General features: G+C 35.2%; 2 protein-coding genes across 3 annotated transcripts in view; both read left to right on the forward strand.

The window, feature by feature from the left end:
* The window catches only part of sh2b3 (SH2B adaptor protein 3), a 56,521-nt gene extending 52,017 nt beyond the window's left edge, over nt 1–4,504 (forward strand). For both annotated transcript variants that reach the window (XM_058775166.1, XM_058775165.1), the window contains exon 8: nt 763–4,504. In XM_058775166.1, the coding sequence (XP_058631149.1) occupies nt 763–1,103 (341 nt within the window). In that variant the 3' untranslated portion in view covers nt 1,104–4,504. The remainder of the gene's footprint in view (nt 1–762) is intronic.
* A 2,722-nt stretch (nt 4,505–7,226) lies between these two features.
* Nucleotides 7,227–17,082, forward strand: part of gak (cyclin G associated kinase) — a 39,674-nt gene continuing 29,818 nt past the window's right edge. The window contains exons 1-6 of the mRNA XM_058775611.1: nt 7,227–7,584; nt 10,713–10,774; nt 11,943–12,002; nt 12,247–12,361; nt 15,693–15,835; nt 16,603–16,728. Coding sequence (XP_058631594.1) covers nt 7,443–7,584; nt 10,713–10,774; nt 11,943–12,002; nt 12,247–12,361; nt 15,693–15,835; nt 16,603–16,728 — 648 coding nt within the window. The 5' untranslated portion in view covers nt 7,227–7,442. The remainder of the gene's footprint in view (nt 7,585–10,712; nt 10,775–11,942; nt 12,003–12,246; nt 12,362–15,692; nt 15,836–16,602; nt 16,729–17,082) is intronic.

Below are 17,082 nucleotides of genomic sequence, written 5' to 3' on the forward strand. Positions count from 1 at the left end.
TCTGTGTGGTGCAGCTGACACAGAACAGCATACGCTGTTTGCGTTCAGTTAATATTCTCCAAAATGGCACTACAGTGACGCACGCGGAGGAGACGAATTGTTGAATAAAGTTGTTATTTTTGTTTTCTTTGCATACAAAAAGTATTCTCGTAGCTTCATAAAATTATGGTTGAACCACTGATGTCACATGGATTATTTTACCGATCTCCTTGCTACGTTTCTGGACGTTGATCGTGTTAATTACATTGCTGTCTATGGGAGGGTCTGAGAGCTGTCAGAATGCATCAAAAATATCTTAATGTGTTTAATTTGGGTTTGGAACGACATGTGAGGGTGAGTAATTAATGACACAATTTTCATTTTGGTGTGGAGTAACCTTTGAAGGCTTTTTCAGGAAAAGTGATGATAAATGGAAAGTAATTGGTCAGAAGATCTGGTAACTCTTGTGAATTTACGAATCAAAACAGTGAACTTCAAATTTGATAGTATTTTTTTAAAGTGTATTATTTTTTTATTATCTAAGTGGATTATTTAAAGAGTGAGTTTCTAATAATGTATAGTGTTGGATGGGACAATTTGTGATTCTACATTTATAAGGGAAGAAACTAGAATGACATTGAACCTAAATCAAAACTTTATGTACCAATAATACTAACTTCAGCTAAAACCAAAATGCAAAATGAAAACTTGAAATTTTTGTAGCGGCTATGTGTTCTTTCACTGTTGTGTTAATGAAGTGTTTTCTCTGTTGCATCTCTTTAGGTCAGAGTTCGGCTATCGGCTCTCCAGTATTGGTGCCCTTCTCTCGCTGGAGCTCAGAGCCGAGTCTGGCTCACTGTAGTCCGGATTCATGCCCTCACTTCAGCCCCTCCACAGTCCAGTCGTCAGCATTATCAGCTCTCCCGCATCGCACACCCTCTTCATTTCCAGGCCGTCCCGTTCCCATCCCACTGCGCCGGAGCGAGTCGGTGGGCCGTAGAAACCTGCTCCGCCACCCCAACCCGCTGCCACCCCTACTGCCCAACCGGGACTCAGACTACGAACTGGAGCCGCCCGACAGGGGGCGCAAGAGAGCCATCGACAACCAGTATATGTTCTTCTGACAGAGACAGAGGATGTAAAAGAACAAAAGAAGCCGCAGATGAAAAGTGCTCCAGAATTCCCGGCCGGATGGAGAGCATCCAGCAGCCAAACGGAGAAAGGAGTTGGGAGTCGTGCGAGATTGCGCACGAGACTCGAGGTGGAGGCACCTGCGCGTGAACGATGCTGCCGGACACCTGACACCCAGCCCTGCCAGCTGTCTACCTTGTGAATGTACTATACAGATGTTTCGCTATCAAATCGGTGTGTATTGTAGAATAGCTCAGAGGAGTTGTTGGATGGGAACGTTGTGCGATAGCTGGTCAGTAAGTCGAACACAAACCAAGGGTCGAAGCAGACTGGAAGCAGACATCGCAACAACTTGAGGCCGTCTACACCGGATACATTCACAATCAGCTGTAGGCTCGAGGCTAGACTTTAGTAATCAACGATTACTAAAATGACAATAAAATTAGTTTGTCAATCAGACAAAATAAATCTTTATTTTTGACAGAAATACATTATAAAATTGATTTTGCATGTGATTAATTTGATAACTAATTTTACGATTGTATATCTACAACTGCATATGCTTATAGTAGAAATAACGAAATTGTTAAAATTAGCACATCAAACCAGAAGGCTAGACTTTAGCGATTATTAAAATCTTTATTTTCCACAGAAATCCATTATAAAAATTGATTTAGCATGTGATTAACTTTATCATTATTCCTACAACTGCATATGCATATTGTTAGGGGGGAAAAAATCAGTAAAATTAGTACACCAGACCAGAAGGTTAAACTCCAGAGATTAGAAAAATGACAATAAAATCAGTTCCATTGCAAAATTGATTTTGCTTGTGATAATTTTGTAACTATTTTTAAGTATGTTAGTACTCCTACAACTGCATATGCATATGTCTAAAAACCAAAAATCTTTAAAGTATATCAGACTAGAAGGCTAAGCTTCAGCAATTAAGAAAAATTACAAAAAAATCTGTATTTTTAAAAGAAAATTGCATAATTGTTATTGCAAAATAAATTTTATTAGTACTCCTACAACTGTATATGTATATTGATAAAGATGTTAAAAAAGATTCAGTTATGTCAGACCAGAAGTATCATGAGCTGGCTTTGATATAACGGTCAGAAGTTATTTAAACTTGTAAAGAATACAATTTAGAACAATAGAGCAAATTATATTTTTAATAAAAGCACTTCATTTTAGATGTGGCTAGAGTCAGAAATGGAGAAACGAGGCGTCCACATCAGGTGTTCACAGTATAGACAGCTCCGGAGTAATTTAGTTTTGTTGCAGGTGTCTGGTGTAAATACGGTGGTAAACATCTAAAAGATTCTAATAGTTTTCAGTCTGGCTGCATACACATGTTCAGTTGTAGTAATACACAGGTTTCTTTATGTTTTGCGTATTAAAAAAAACAAACAAATAATATAGATTGTAGAACCACAGTTTTACGTCAACACAGCGAGTTGTGTCATCTTGGATTCATGAGGTTTGCAATTTCATCTGACCAAAGAGTAAAATTAACCAAAGCAGACCAGGAAAACGTTTTGTTATGCCTTAATTATCATATTTTATAATGAATTTGTTTTACCCTGTGAATTCATTCTTTCTGTCTGTTTTAACACATTTTAACCTGTTTCACGGCTTCATTAGCTGTGGAAATACTACTTTTAAACTAAAATCTGACACCATAAATAGTTGATTTTAAGCTATTTGTCCATTGTTTTTCAGTAAGTGTATTACAAAATCAAAAACAAAACAAAAAAAAACATTGCTTGATGTTTTCGGAGCTTGTTCTCCTTTGTGTCTCTTTTTGAATCATTGTGAATGTCTATATTTGTGGCTTAACACTACCACAGTAATCAAATCTGTATCAAGCGCAGATACCCAACTTTATATCTCATTCATACATAATTTGGCGAATCTCACATTTCACCCTCAAGTCAAAAGAAAAACTATAGAATTAAAATAATTCGTAATTATAATTAAAATAATTTTTTTTTCAATTAATTTAGGACCGTAAATATTTGTTTTAATATTCCATGATTCATGATTATTTCCATGTTTCACTATTACTGTAATACAGTAATTTTATACAATATATATATATTTTTTTAATTGCTGTAATACAAGAATTTTATATAAAAAATCTGCATAAATTTAATGCAATACAGCAGATACTTTACAATTTAAATATATTATGCCATTTTTTCCCGTTGTGGTAGGAGAGAATTACGGGGAAGATTATAATGCTAAATAAATAATAATGGTCCTAAAATAGGGTTCATTCAATATAATTACATTTTTTCTTCTGGTTGTGGGGTGACAGGTTTTGTGAGTTTCAATTAATGGTCCAAAGTAAGAAAGCTTTCTATACTTTCTCCTTCTCTTCTGCTTTGCTGCAGAATCCGGTCTGTGTTACAGTACGTTCTGTTTTTGCTCTTCAGATCTGTATCAGCCATTTCTTCTTCATTTTTCTAACAAGCCTCGATACCACAAAGAACCGTTTGACAATCCTCTCTGTGGCAAGGAGCAGGCGACCACATTGTACACTCTATACATATCATGTTAAAAAAATATAGATATGAAAGTGTGAACTGTACCTGTGTATCACTACCTCGCATTGCATTGTGGACTGTGTGTTCCAGGTGGACTCTTTTTTTTAATGATTGGACGGTGTGGGAGCAGCATTGAGCAGATGCAGTTAGACTATTTGATTTCTTTATTACTTGTGTCATTGACGTGCACGTCCACTAATAAGTGATGTGCTCAATTCAATCAGCAAAGTATTGTTTAAATGACTATGCTGCTTTGCAAATGACCCGGAATGTTTTTTTTTTTGTTTGTTTGTTTTTTTGTAATTATAAAACACTTGTTTTATGCAAATACATTGTTTCTAACATGATTTGTAATATGTACAGATTAAATTTCATATAGCTGACAAAAAAAAACATAAAACCGCTGCATTGTCTGGTAATGAATTGCTTACTCCAAACGGGCCATATTGACAAAGTGCATCTCAAAGTCATTTGTGTTGTATTATGTAGTGACTGAAGTGGGAAGATCTGATCCTGGAGCAGTGTTGAGCAGGCTGAGATGCTTTGTACATACGGGCCCCGAACTGCACCACTTTGCTTTAGAGTCGCATCTGAGGTCCCTCAAAGTTCAACTGATGAATGTATGTCTTCTCTCTCTATACTGTTGTTATTATGAGACGTATAAGAGCACTGTAAACCCCTGGGCTTCACCCTCAGCTAGTTTAACCATTCCATCACAGCTTTCTGATCAAACTTTCTAGTCGCTTTCCATGTAGCAATATGGATATTAAATTATATCAACTGTATATTTGATCTTTTTTTAGAAGAAAAAAAATAATAAAGTTAATGTTTCAATCCTCTTAAGTATTTTTGCTTCTTTATGATGAGTTTGTTCTGTGATGAGAACAAAATAGAAGAAATATTGTTTTACGCACACACAATATTAATATCGTAACTTCAGATTGCTCTCAACACTTCGTTAATTTACGTTCTAATTTGCGCCGGAGGTTAATTGTTAAATAAGGTCATTAAATTTTGGAGCCATAAAACAATATTTTGCACTAAAGCCTTCTCTTAGTACTACTGTTTTATTTTTACTTGGAAGTACAATCATAGTGTATTAATCAATATGATAATACAGGTGCTGGTCATATAATTAGAATATCATCAAAAAGTTGATTTATTTCACTAATTCCATTCAAAAAGTGAAACTTGTATATTATATTCATTCATTACACACAGACTGATATATTTCAAATGTTTATTTCTTTTAATTTTGATGATTAGAGCTTACAGCTCATGAAAGTCAAAAATCAGTATCTCAAAATATTAGAATATTTACATTTGAGTTTGAATAAATGACCATCCCTACAGTATAAATTCTGGGTATCTCTTGTTCTTTGAAACCACAATAATGGGGAAGACTGCTGACTTGGCAATGATCCAGAAGACGAACATTGACACCCTCCACAAAGAGGGTAAGTCACAGAAGGTCATTACTGAAAGGTGTGGCTGTTTACAGAGTGCTGTATCAAAGCATATTAAATGCAAAGTTGACTGGAAGGAAGAATTTGGGTTAGAAAAAGATGCACAAACAACAGGGATGACAGCAAGCTTGAGAATACAGTCAAACAAAGCCGATTCAAACACTTGGGAGAGCTTCACAAGGAGAGAACTGAAGCTGGAGTCAGTGCATCAAGAGTCACCACGCCAGACGCCTTCAGGAAAAGGGCTACCAAGCCACTTCTGAACCAGAGACAACGCCAGAAGCATCTTACCTGGGCTGTGGAGAAAAGAACTGGACTGTTGCTCAGTGGTCCAAAGTCCTCTTTTCAGATGAAAGTAAATTTTACATTTCATTTGGAAATCAAGGTCCCAGAGTCTGAAGGAAGAGTGGAGAGGCACAGAATCCATGTTGCTTGAAGTCCAGTGTGAAGTTTCCACAGTCAGTGATGATTTGGGCTGCCATGTCATCTGCTGGTGTTGGTCCACTGTGTTTTCTGAAGTCCACAGTCAACGCAGCCATCTACCAGGAAATTTTAGAGCACTTCATGCTTCCTTCTGTTGACAAGCTTTATGGAGATGCTGATTTCATTTTCCAGCAGGACTTGGCACCTGCCCACACTGCCAAAGGTACCAAAAGCTGGTTCAATGACCATAGTGTTACTGTGCTTGATTGGCCAGCAAACTCGCTTGACCTGAACCCCATAGAGAATCTATGGGGTATTGTCAAGAGGAAGATGAGAGACACCAGACCCAACAATGCAGATGAGCTGAAGGCCACTATCAGAGCAACCTGGGCTCATAACACCTGAGCAGTGCCACAGACTGATCGACTCCATGCCACGCCGCATTGCTGCAGTAATTCAGGCAAAAGAAGCCCCAACTAAGTATTGAGTGCTGTACATGCTCATACTTTTCAGTCGGCCAAGATTTCTAAAAATCCTTTCTTTGTATTGGTCTTAAGTAATATTCTAATATTTTGAGATACTGATTTTTGACTTTCATGAGCTGTAAGCTCTAATCATCAAAATTAAAAGAAATAAACATTTGAAATATATCAGTCTGTGTGTAATGAATGAATATAATATACAAGTTTCACTTTTTGAATGGAATTAGTGAAATAAATCAACTTTTTGATGATATTCTAATTATATGACCAGCACCTGTATTATGTTGATTAATACATTCATTTATTATTTTACAATTATTTTTAACAGTTATACATAACTATATTTTGCATAGAAGTAAGAAAATTAAATCTTCAATTTCAGGACCATAAATAGTAGTCATAATATCTTACATGATTTTACTGTTGTTTTAATGCAGTCAATTTTTTTCTTTCTCACAGTATTAGAAAATGTCTGTAATACAATATTAGCATAAATTTATGGCTTTACACCAGATACTTTAGAATTTAAATCTTATATGATTTTTTGCATTATGGTATTGGGGAGAATAATGCAAATATTTAACACTAAGTGACTGTAAAACTATGATATATGCTATTGATATATTGTTTGATACAGTATATGTTGCTTGTACATATCCTTATTATATATAGCCTATTGTTTTCAATCACTTATGCTTGTTTTATATTCATTTTTAAGTCAAACCTTATTAAATAGTATAATAGTAATGTCAATGTACTATGGTACTGTTTGATTAACAACACTTCAAAAAAAGTACCGTGGTACTTTACCATTGTATTTTGGATATGTGGCCTTGTATGTAGCCTACAGTAAATATCATGACGTATTTAAAGTAAAGCACAATACTTTTTCTATTATAGTACCAAAAGGAATGTTTCTGGGTGTGGAACCATGTACTATGGTATTACCATATAAAAACCATGATACATGAATTTCCGAGGGCTATCACTTGTGCACAACAGTATTTGAAACATATTTACTAGTCTAAACATTTGACATACTTTGAAGGATGAATGCAATTCAGTGCATCAGTGCAAAAACCTACAATTCAGTGACTTCCAACCATCTTAGTCACGTACATTACAGATCTGACAGACAGAAAGACCTGCCAAACCAGAGCAGAGTTTGAAAGCAACTCTGTGTGTGTGTGACGTCAGCGCCCCACGTCAGCACCTTGCGGAAATACCGCTGCGCGAGAGCAGGTCGATCGGAACCAGTACTCGAGATGTTTTCATCTTAGAAAAGAGAGTTTCAAATCCAAATTAACGCTCTGTTATCTAGTTACGCCACTAGCTGAGTTAGTGCACTTATTCTCCCATCCGGTGCCGGTTCCGGTTAACAGGCGCAACAGAAATAGAGGGACAAAATGTCCCTGTTCCAGTCAGCGCTCGATTTCCTGGCCGGGCCCGGCGGATCCGCCGCCGCCAGCCGGGATCAGAACGACTTCGTCGGGCAGGTGGTGGAGCTCGGAGAGCTGAAGCTCCGGATCAAACGAGTCATCGCGGAAGGTAAAAGATTCATTCAAAATAGCACCAGGCTAGTCATGCTAACTCTTGCTTAAGACACTAACATGTATTTTATTTAAAACAGCTCTACATTTGACTGTAAAATGTCCGTAATGTATTCTTAGTCGCACATATTAACATTAGGTTTAGTATATATGTATATAATTGTGACTATATAGATGACAATAGACTTAAACTAGCTGGCTAAGTTGTTAGCAAGTCAGTTGCCTCTGATACACCTGACATGAACTCATTTTGTATTTTAGATAAACTGTATGTTCTTGATGCATTCGGATGTATGCATTTGTTATATTCCGTCAGTAGCACAACTATATGAATAGTCACGTCAGTATAGTTCATATTCCATAAGTTCATCTGTATGCTTTAACTGAACTTAATTTATATATAACGTTATGCACCTGTGTACAGACTGTATTCCTACACCAAGGTATTTACACGGTAAAAAAAAAACATGGTGGTATCACTGGTACCACTGTTTTTTGTTTTTTTGTTTGTTTTTTATTTGTTTCATTCCTTATAAAATGTGGTATCTCATATTTATGGAAGTCTGTTTCCGCCATGGGACAAAAATTTAAAAGTAATGCACCTTTTTATCAAAAAATTCTGACTTTGTTTCAAAAAAAGCCATAATTCTTAGTTTAAATCTTACAGTTCTGACCTTTATTTCTCAAAATTGTGAGAGATAAACTCAGATTTCTGGCTTTTTTCTCACAATTCTGAGTTCGTGTCTCACAATTTTGACATTATAAATGTCTTTACTGTCACTTTTAATGCATCAGTTTAATGCATCCTTTCTAACTAAAGTTCAAATAGTTGTACTACTGCTTATTTGATGTATATTCATATTTTAATTATCATCTATCAAAGTGGGGTGTTTTGGTGAGACCTATTGGAAATCTGTTGGGTTGTGACAGTAATATTAATATCTGTTCATACTGTATAACTCCAGCCCATCATTGACCTTCACTTTGCTCAGGTGTGTTGACATCTACAGGCCTTGAATGGAAACAGAGGCCATTCTGGGTGTACAGGAATGATTTGCATGGTGGTGGTGAGGCATAGTGGTTAGAGATCTAGGCTGGTAAGCAGAGAGTTGGAAGTTTGAACTCTGAACTGATGATCCATGAACAGTCAACCGCGGGGTCCTGTCTGTATGTCGTGGTTCTTTGGATGAAGGCATCATTTAAATGACAAAATATCTGACATGCTATTGTTTACATAATTCTTTGCATCAAAATTACATATCTGGACTATAATGTTGGTCATTATTACTGGAAATTGTGTTGAAACAGAACAGTCCCAATCATTATGGCTCAGTATAGGTATCTCTTGCCGTTCCTCTGTCACTTTATTTTGGACCGTTCCTTGTAAATTTGTGGTGCGTGTGAACGTCAGTGCACTGTAACGTGAAACTGGAAAGCTTCTTTTGATTCGTGCAGCCAGACTCGGGCCTCCGCTGGTATTCATTTACACGTTGCCATGGTTACAGGCCGTTTTGGTCACTTGAGGATTGTCTCACGAGTGTCCATAAATACCTGGCATTGTCACTTTTGTTCATGTAAAGACATACACACCTGACACAGTAAACATCTGTTCATGGAGCCATACTACTCATTTTAAGAATCAGTCAGTGTAATTCTGTTCAACATTTTGGAGCGGAACAACAAAATGCTTGGGTGATATGAAATAGTCATTCTTAGTTTTATATCTTCATGCATTAAATAAATCCCTATTTACTTCCTTTATACATGTTCCTTTTTGTGCATGAAGCATATTTTGCACATCAGTGCATGTTATTCCAAATAAAAATGTTTATGTTCGTCTCATATATTTATATTTTATATATATATTATTATTTTTTTTTTTTTTATTTTTTTTCAGTCTGAACACCTGTGAACTAAAATATGCACTTGAAGTACCCTCTGAAATTTTAATTTTATATTTCAATAATGTAATGTCACATTCACAGTTCTCTAATGAGAGTTAATGATTGCATGGCATGTAGGGAAACAACTAAAATATTTTAAGTTTTAAGTTAAGTAATTATTTTTATTTTTAAATTTATTTGAATTTTAATTACTTGCTTTACATCAACTCACAAACCCCAGTTTGGGAAACCCTGGTGTAGACTGTTGGTTAATAGTTAATGTTAACCAATTAGCCAAATAGCTATTTAGGTAGAGATGATAATCTCATAATCAATTTTGACAAATAGTCACACTTTTCTATTTTTACTTACTCACACTTTTCAGTTATTGATTCAGCATTCGGTCTACTGATAAATGGAAATTTAAAAAAGTTGAAAATTGCAATATTCCACTTTATCATAATTTGTCATCAATATTTCTTCTTTTTAATGATTATATATTTTACTGCTATTTTACTATTATTATTAGTGTTGATTTCTACACCTGTAGCTGGTTGCATAAAATGATAATTTTCTTCTTTAAGACTGGTCATAACTTTAAGTCAGTTCAATAGACATAGATTGCCTAATTTGAATCTGAAAAGTAAGACTGATTAGCTCTTGGCTAATTGCTAGTGTGTCAGACTAGTTCTTAAGACACAGTTCCGAACAAAGAGTCAGCTGTTATTTTTAGTTCTTTTTTTATTTCAGCCACATAACGTCAATTAGTTCTGTGTTTTTAAATCCACAGCACTTACTCCTGATGATGAAATGCTGTGTAAAAAGGTTATTTGCTGAGATCAGTGATTCATTAATGTTGTGTAGTGTCATAGCTTCTGGTGTAATGAGTTCATTCACTCTGTTTGTTGAATAATGACTGCTGAGGGCAGACGTTTCTTTCTGTGTGTGTGTGTTACTCGTGTTCTCTGGAAGACTGACTCATTCATGTTGCATTTAAAGAGAATTTTATCATGCTGGAAAGGTTGTGAATTACTGACACTCGTGAGAAAAGTTTTTCTTCCCTTTATAATAGACTGATTCCAGACTAGCCTACGTATATTTTCGGAAATGAGTCTGTCTCGTGTCCTGTTGGTGCCACAATCCCAAGTCAGCAGAACTGAATCTGCCAAGATCCTTATTCAGATTGGTGCCATCACAGTCAACCTAAAATAAACCTAATGATAAAATGTTTCCTCTCTCATAGGTGGCTTTGCGTTTGTGTATGAAGCCCAGGATTTGGGGAGCAGCAAGGACTTTGCGCTCAAGGTATGATGAAGTAATCACATAAAAATGTTCAGATTATTATATTGACTGCCATTATACTGTATGTGCTAATGAGTTAATTATGCTCTGCGTAGAAATGAATGAATTAATGTTATTTTAAAGAGCAATATTTACCCCCCTGAAGTTTTTTTTAGACTTTTTTTTTTTTTTTTAGACTTAAACGACCACACAATAGTGTTGTTATTATAAGCTAAAATTAAAAATCTTCAGTAATTGAAATAAAGCTAAAGCAAAATAAAATTAATATTAGACTTAAACTTAAAAAACCTAAATAGAAATTAGTAATGTTGCCTTGGAAACTAGCTGAAACAAAAATAAAAATTTATTAATATTTGTAATATTTAAAAAGCACATAACAATTACTAAAACTTAAACTAAAATATAGTAATAAAAACTATATTAATGAATGCTGTAATAGCATATAAATACTACTAAAATAGTACTGACATATGTGACCCTGGACCACAAAACCAGTCTTAACTGTCAATTTTTTTAAAATTGAGTTTTATACAACATCTGAAAGCTGAATAATAAGCTTTCCATAGACGTATGGTTTGTTAGGATCGAACAATATTTGGCCGAAATACAACTATTTGAAAATATGTAATCCGAGGGTGCAAAAAAATCAGAATATTGAGAAAATCGCCTTAAAAGTTGTCCAAATGAAGTTCTTAGCAATGCATATTACTAATCAAAAACAACGTTTTGATATATTTACAGTAGGAAATTTACAAAATATCTTCATGGAATATGATCTTTACTTAATATACTAATGATTTTTGGCATAAAAGAAAAATCTATAATTTTGACCCATACAGTGTATTTTTGGCTATTGCTACAAATATACCCCAGCGACTTAAGACTGGTTTTGTGGTCCAGGGTCACATATATAAACTTGTAACACATCATCCATTTATCTCAAGTTGTTCAAAGCCAAAGCACTAGATTGGCCTAGAATAAAATATGATATCAAAGATTATACATAACATATACAGAAAATGAGGAAATTCACTTTAGAGGCATTTATTTGTCCCCATATTTGAGGCATTTTTGTCACTTTCTGTGGTAATTTTCCCTTGTGCTTTGCTAAAGATCTGAAAAGAAAGATCTTTAAAGATCTGAAAAAAGTTATTTGTATGTTTGTGTGCAGAGACTTCTCTCCAATGAAGAGGAGAAGAACAAAGCCATCATTCAGGAAGTCTGCTTCATGGTAATAATTACAAATATATATATATTTTTTTACACAAGTTAACTAAATTATTACACAGTGCTATAACTAGGCACCTTTTTCATGCCTAGTTAGTCAAAGATGCTCCTGGTATCTCTCACATCTGTAGAGCAGCATTTCCTGTCACGAGTTGTAAAAAAAAAAATAGGAGCATTATTACCCAGTAAAACAAACCTTTCTAAAAGCTATAGAAGGGTTAACCTGCTTCTTCATGTGCTCTGTGTAGAAAAAGCTGTCTGGTCACCCCAATATTGTGCAGTTCTGCTCCGCTGCGTCCATCAGTAAAGAAGAGTCGGACACGGGCCAGGCTGAGTTCCTCATCCTCACAGAGCTGTGTAGAGGTACTACACAACATCACATTCACACTGTATTACAAAATGATGGAGAAAACCCTTCTTAAAGGTAAATCTAATTATAATTCGTTCAAATTCAGGTCACACTTTAAAAAGCATTGTTATTTTCAGTTATTGGATGACACAATTTAATTTATGTATCTCAAAAAATATTTGTTGGTTTATAAATATTTAAAGGCCATTTTAATTCACCTTTTTAATTATATAATTATGTTTCTATTCCCAATTTGTTGTTGAAATGGTGGCTGTAATAGCTGGTTGTCAGAGCTGGGAAGTAACTGATTACATGTAATCAGATTCCAAAAATTAAGTACTTGTAATTGGAGTAAGTTACATTTTAAAATACTCGTAATCAGACTACAGTTACTTTTTTATTGATTACATGATTACATATTATTCACACAATAGCAGTAAATTATTCATCATTTATCGATATCGATTATTTAATTCCTCTTTTTTTATCTTTTAAATATTCCTTTCTAAAATAGTCCACCGCTTATACAGTGGGGCAAAAAAGTATTTAGTCAGCCACCAATTGTGCAAGTTCTCCCACTTAAAAAGATGAGAGAGGCCTGTAATTTTCATCATAGGTATACCTCAACTATGAGAGACAAAATGAGAAAAAAAAATCCAGAAAATCACATTGTAGGATTTTTAAAGAATTAATTGGTAAATTCCTCTGTAAAATAAGTATTTGGTCACCTACAAACAAGCAAGATTTCTGGCTCTCACAGACCTGTAACTTCTTCTTTAAGAGGCTCCTCTGTCCTCCACTCGTTACCTGTATTAATGGCATCTGTTTGAACTCGTTATCAGTATAAAAGACACCTGTCCACAACCTCAAACAGTCCAACTCCAAACTCCACCATGGCCAAGACCAAAGAGCTGTCAAAGGACACCAGAAACAAAATTGTAGACCTGCACCAGGCTGGGAAGACTGAATCTGCAATAGGTAAGCAGCTTGGTGTGAAGAAATCAACTGTGGAAGCAATTATTAGAAAATGGAAGACATACAAGACCACTGACAATCTCCCTCGATCTGGGGCTCCACGCAAGATCTCACCCCGTGGGGTCGAAATGATCACAAGAACTGTGAGCAAAAATCCCAGAACCACACGGGGGGACCTAGTGAATGACCTGCAGAGAGCTGGGACCAAAGTAACAAAGGCCTCAAATCCTGCAGTGCCAGACGTGTCCCCCTGCTTAAGCCAGTACATGTCCGGGCCCGTCTGAAGTTTGCTAGAGAGCATTTGGATGATCCAGAAGAGGATTGGGAGAATGTCATATGGTCAGATGAAACCAAAATAGAACTTTTTGGTAAAAACTCAACTTGTCGTGTTTGGAGGAGAAAGAATGCTGAGTTGCATCCAAAGAACACCATACCTACTGTGAAGCATGGGGGTGGAAACATCATGCTTTGGGGCTGTTTTTCTGCAAAGGGACCAGGACGACTGATCCGTGTAAACGAAAGAATGAATGGGGCCATGTATTGTGAGATTTTGAGTGAAAACCTCCTTCCATCAGCAAGGGCATTGAAGATGAAACGTGGCTGGGTCTTTCAGCATGACAATGATCCCAAACTCACCGCCCTGGGCAACGAAGGAGTGGCTTCGTAAGAAGCAATTCAAGGTCCTGGAGTGGCCTAGCCAGTCTCCAGATCTCAACCCCAATCGAAAATCTTTGGAGGGAGTTGAAAGTCCATGTTGCCCAGCGACAGCCCCAAAACATTACTGCTCTAGAGGAGATCTGCATGGAGGAATGGGCCAAAATACCAGCAACAGTGTGTGAAGACTTACAGAAAACGTTTGACCTCTGTCATTGCCAACAAAGGGTATATAACAAAGTATTGAGATGAAATTTTGTTATTGACCAAATACTTATTTTCCACCATAATTTGCAAATAAATTCTTAAAAAACCTACAATGTGATTTTCTGGATTTTTTTTTTTTTTCTCATTTTGTCTCTCATAGTTGAGGTATACCTATGATGAAAATTACAGGCCTCTCTCATCTTTTTAAGTGGAAGAACTTGCACAATTGGTGGCTGACTAAATACTTTTTTGCCCCACTGTATACACTCAGAAAGTCCAGTTTTGTGGACATTCACACATAGACTAGTCATTACTCAGGTGGCGACACAGCATTTGACCAATGGATTTACAAAAATCATTTCAGGTTTAAGAAGTGTTTCAACATTGCATCAACTACTGATGAACACATTCATTTTTATTTGAATTTGAATATCACTCAGTAGGTTACTTAACCATGTATTATTATGTATTATTGAAAGGCTTTTGTCTTTCAAACTCATTAAAATGCACAAATTCTCATTATTTCTTATTTGCAGACATTATCAAACTTGTCATTTGAACCTCTTTCACCTGATATATTTACTTTAAAGGGGTGGTCAATCAGCAATTCTGTAAAAGACAGTATCTCCTTTGCATTGAATTTGAGCATCATAACTTTGCAGATGTTGTTTATGCTCAAACAGCAACATTACACACTAAAGTTAAAAAAAGTCAAATCATAATCAATGACCCCTTTAAGTACCCCTGATATTTTAAAATAAATATTTTAATAATTATCACATTTGCATGTTCACGGTTCTGACAAATTAATTAATGACAAATTAATTAAAAAATACATTAAATAATGAAAACAACAGGTTAAGTAAAAATAAAATGAAAATGTAATATAGTGCGTATAATTTGCATAATGGTCCACTGATACAGTGGAAATGTGCTACTGGAGCTAATTAAAAATAACCATTTTGGCTCCGCCAAAGCAGATTCTTTCGGTTGCTGAAATTTGGTGCATCACTAATAAATATAAAAATTGCAACATTTTAAAAATAATTTTCCAATTTTAAAGAGATTTTGTTTGCACTTTATTTTACAGTATGTGCACTTACTTGTACTTATAGTGTGCATACTTAAGAAAGTACTGAGAATGTAAGGTAACTAACTGGTTAGGGTTAAGTTTAGGGGTAGGTTCAAGTTGAGTACCTGTTTATTACCCTGTTATTGTAACCCTGTATTATGTACCCTGTTATAATGTGGAACAGGACCGTAAAATAATGAGCTACCAAAATTTGAATTGCACAATAATCTTTTGACAGCCCTCTAACACACATTAGCACACTTTGTTGCTGGATAATCATTTAAACTCTGGTCTTGATAAAAGCCAAAACTGCTTTTTATAAAAGCGAAAGGGAAGCTCTTGACTGACTTAACACATTCCACTCTCTCCTTCTGACTTTCTGCCACTGGCGTCGGTTTCCTGTGTTCACATTGACCTCCGCCCTCTGTTTCCTGCAGGCCAGCTGGTTGATTTTGTGAAGAAGGTGGAACAGAAAGGACCCATGTCATGTGACACAGTGCTGAAGATCTTTTACCAGTCATGTCGTGCTGTGCAGCACATGCACAAACAGTCTCCACCAGTCATACACCGCGACCTGAAGGTGAAGCCCCACAGGCTAAATCCTTTAATAATGCTTTAATTACAGAACATCAAAGTAAGATATGAACAAAGACGACTTTATTTTTTAGCTTGTATGTAATATTGCTTAAAGCATTAGTATGAATATTGAAAACATTTCACCCTAAAATCAAAAGAAAAAGGAATTCAGAAAGAAATTGCAGCACTATTTTCATGACAGTTAATTTCATATAATAAGCGCATTTTCTTGGCCTTTATTTCATTTTATTTTATTATTATTAATAGTAGTAATAATAATAATAATAATACTACTTATTATATTTTATATTTCATTTTATGTTCATATAATTTAATTACTTTTTCATTTATTTATTAATGTATTTACTTTATTTTACGTATTTTTTTTTTTTTTTTGTAATTTATATTATTCTAAGTGGTGATATTTTTATTACTGTAACTTTATTTATCATTTAAATTTTTTAATTTATATAAAAAATGTTTTAATGTAAATCTGCATAATGCAGTGCAATAAATAATGCCATCATGGTGTGTGTGTGTGTGTGTGTATGTATATATATATATATATATATATATATACACACACATACATACATACATAAATATACACAGACATATTATGTAAACAAAAACTTTTATTTTGGATACGATTAATCGTTTGACAGCACTAATATATGTGTGTGTGTATATATATGTGTCTCATTTGATCTGTGCCAAATGATTCAAGTACATTGTTCAATAAAATTAATTTTTCTTCTTCTTCTTCTGTAGATTGAGAATTTATTGATCAGTCATCAGGGCACTATAAAGCTGTGTGACTTTGGCAGCGCCACCATCGTGGCACATTACCCAGACTACAGCTGGTCTGCTCACAAGAGATCTATGGTGGAAGACGAGGTAAAAAACGCAACAAATGATATTCTCCAAGCAGCCCATCTAGCTTTACGCTACATAAATATTAACACCAGGTGAACGTCACTTTGACATCACTCACTGTCCTCTGATTGGTTCGTTTTGCTATAGTTTTGATTGTGATCCATGGATTGTCACAATAATTGTGGAAATGATTACAGTGTTACGTGGCCGGAGAGAAATATTTTGCGGTGATTGTATTAAAATCTCTGGCTATTTCCCGTGGAAGCATTCCCTGATTTAATTGTTTTGTTGATTAAATTAGTTTGTTTGGTTTCTGGTCGTCTTAAATCAGTTATTGCTAGTAAATTGAAAACCCACGCAATCCACAAAGCCCGC

Source organism: Onychostoma macrolepis, chromosome 05 (genome assembly GCF_012432095.1).
Source record: "Onychostoma macrolepis isolate SWU-2019 chromosome 05, ASM1243209v1, whole genome shotgun sequence".
NCBI lineage: Eukaryota > Metazoa > Chordata > Actinopteri > Cypriniformes > Cyprinidae > Onychostoma > Onychostoma macrolepis.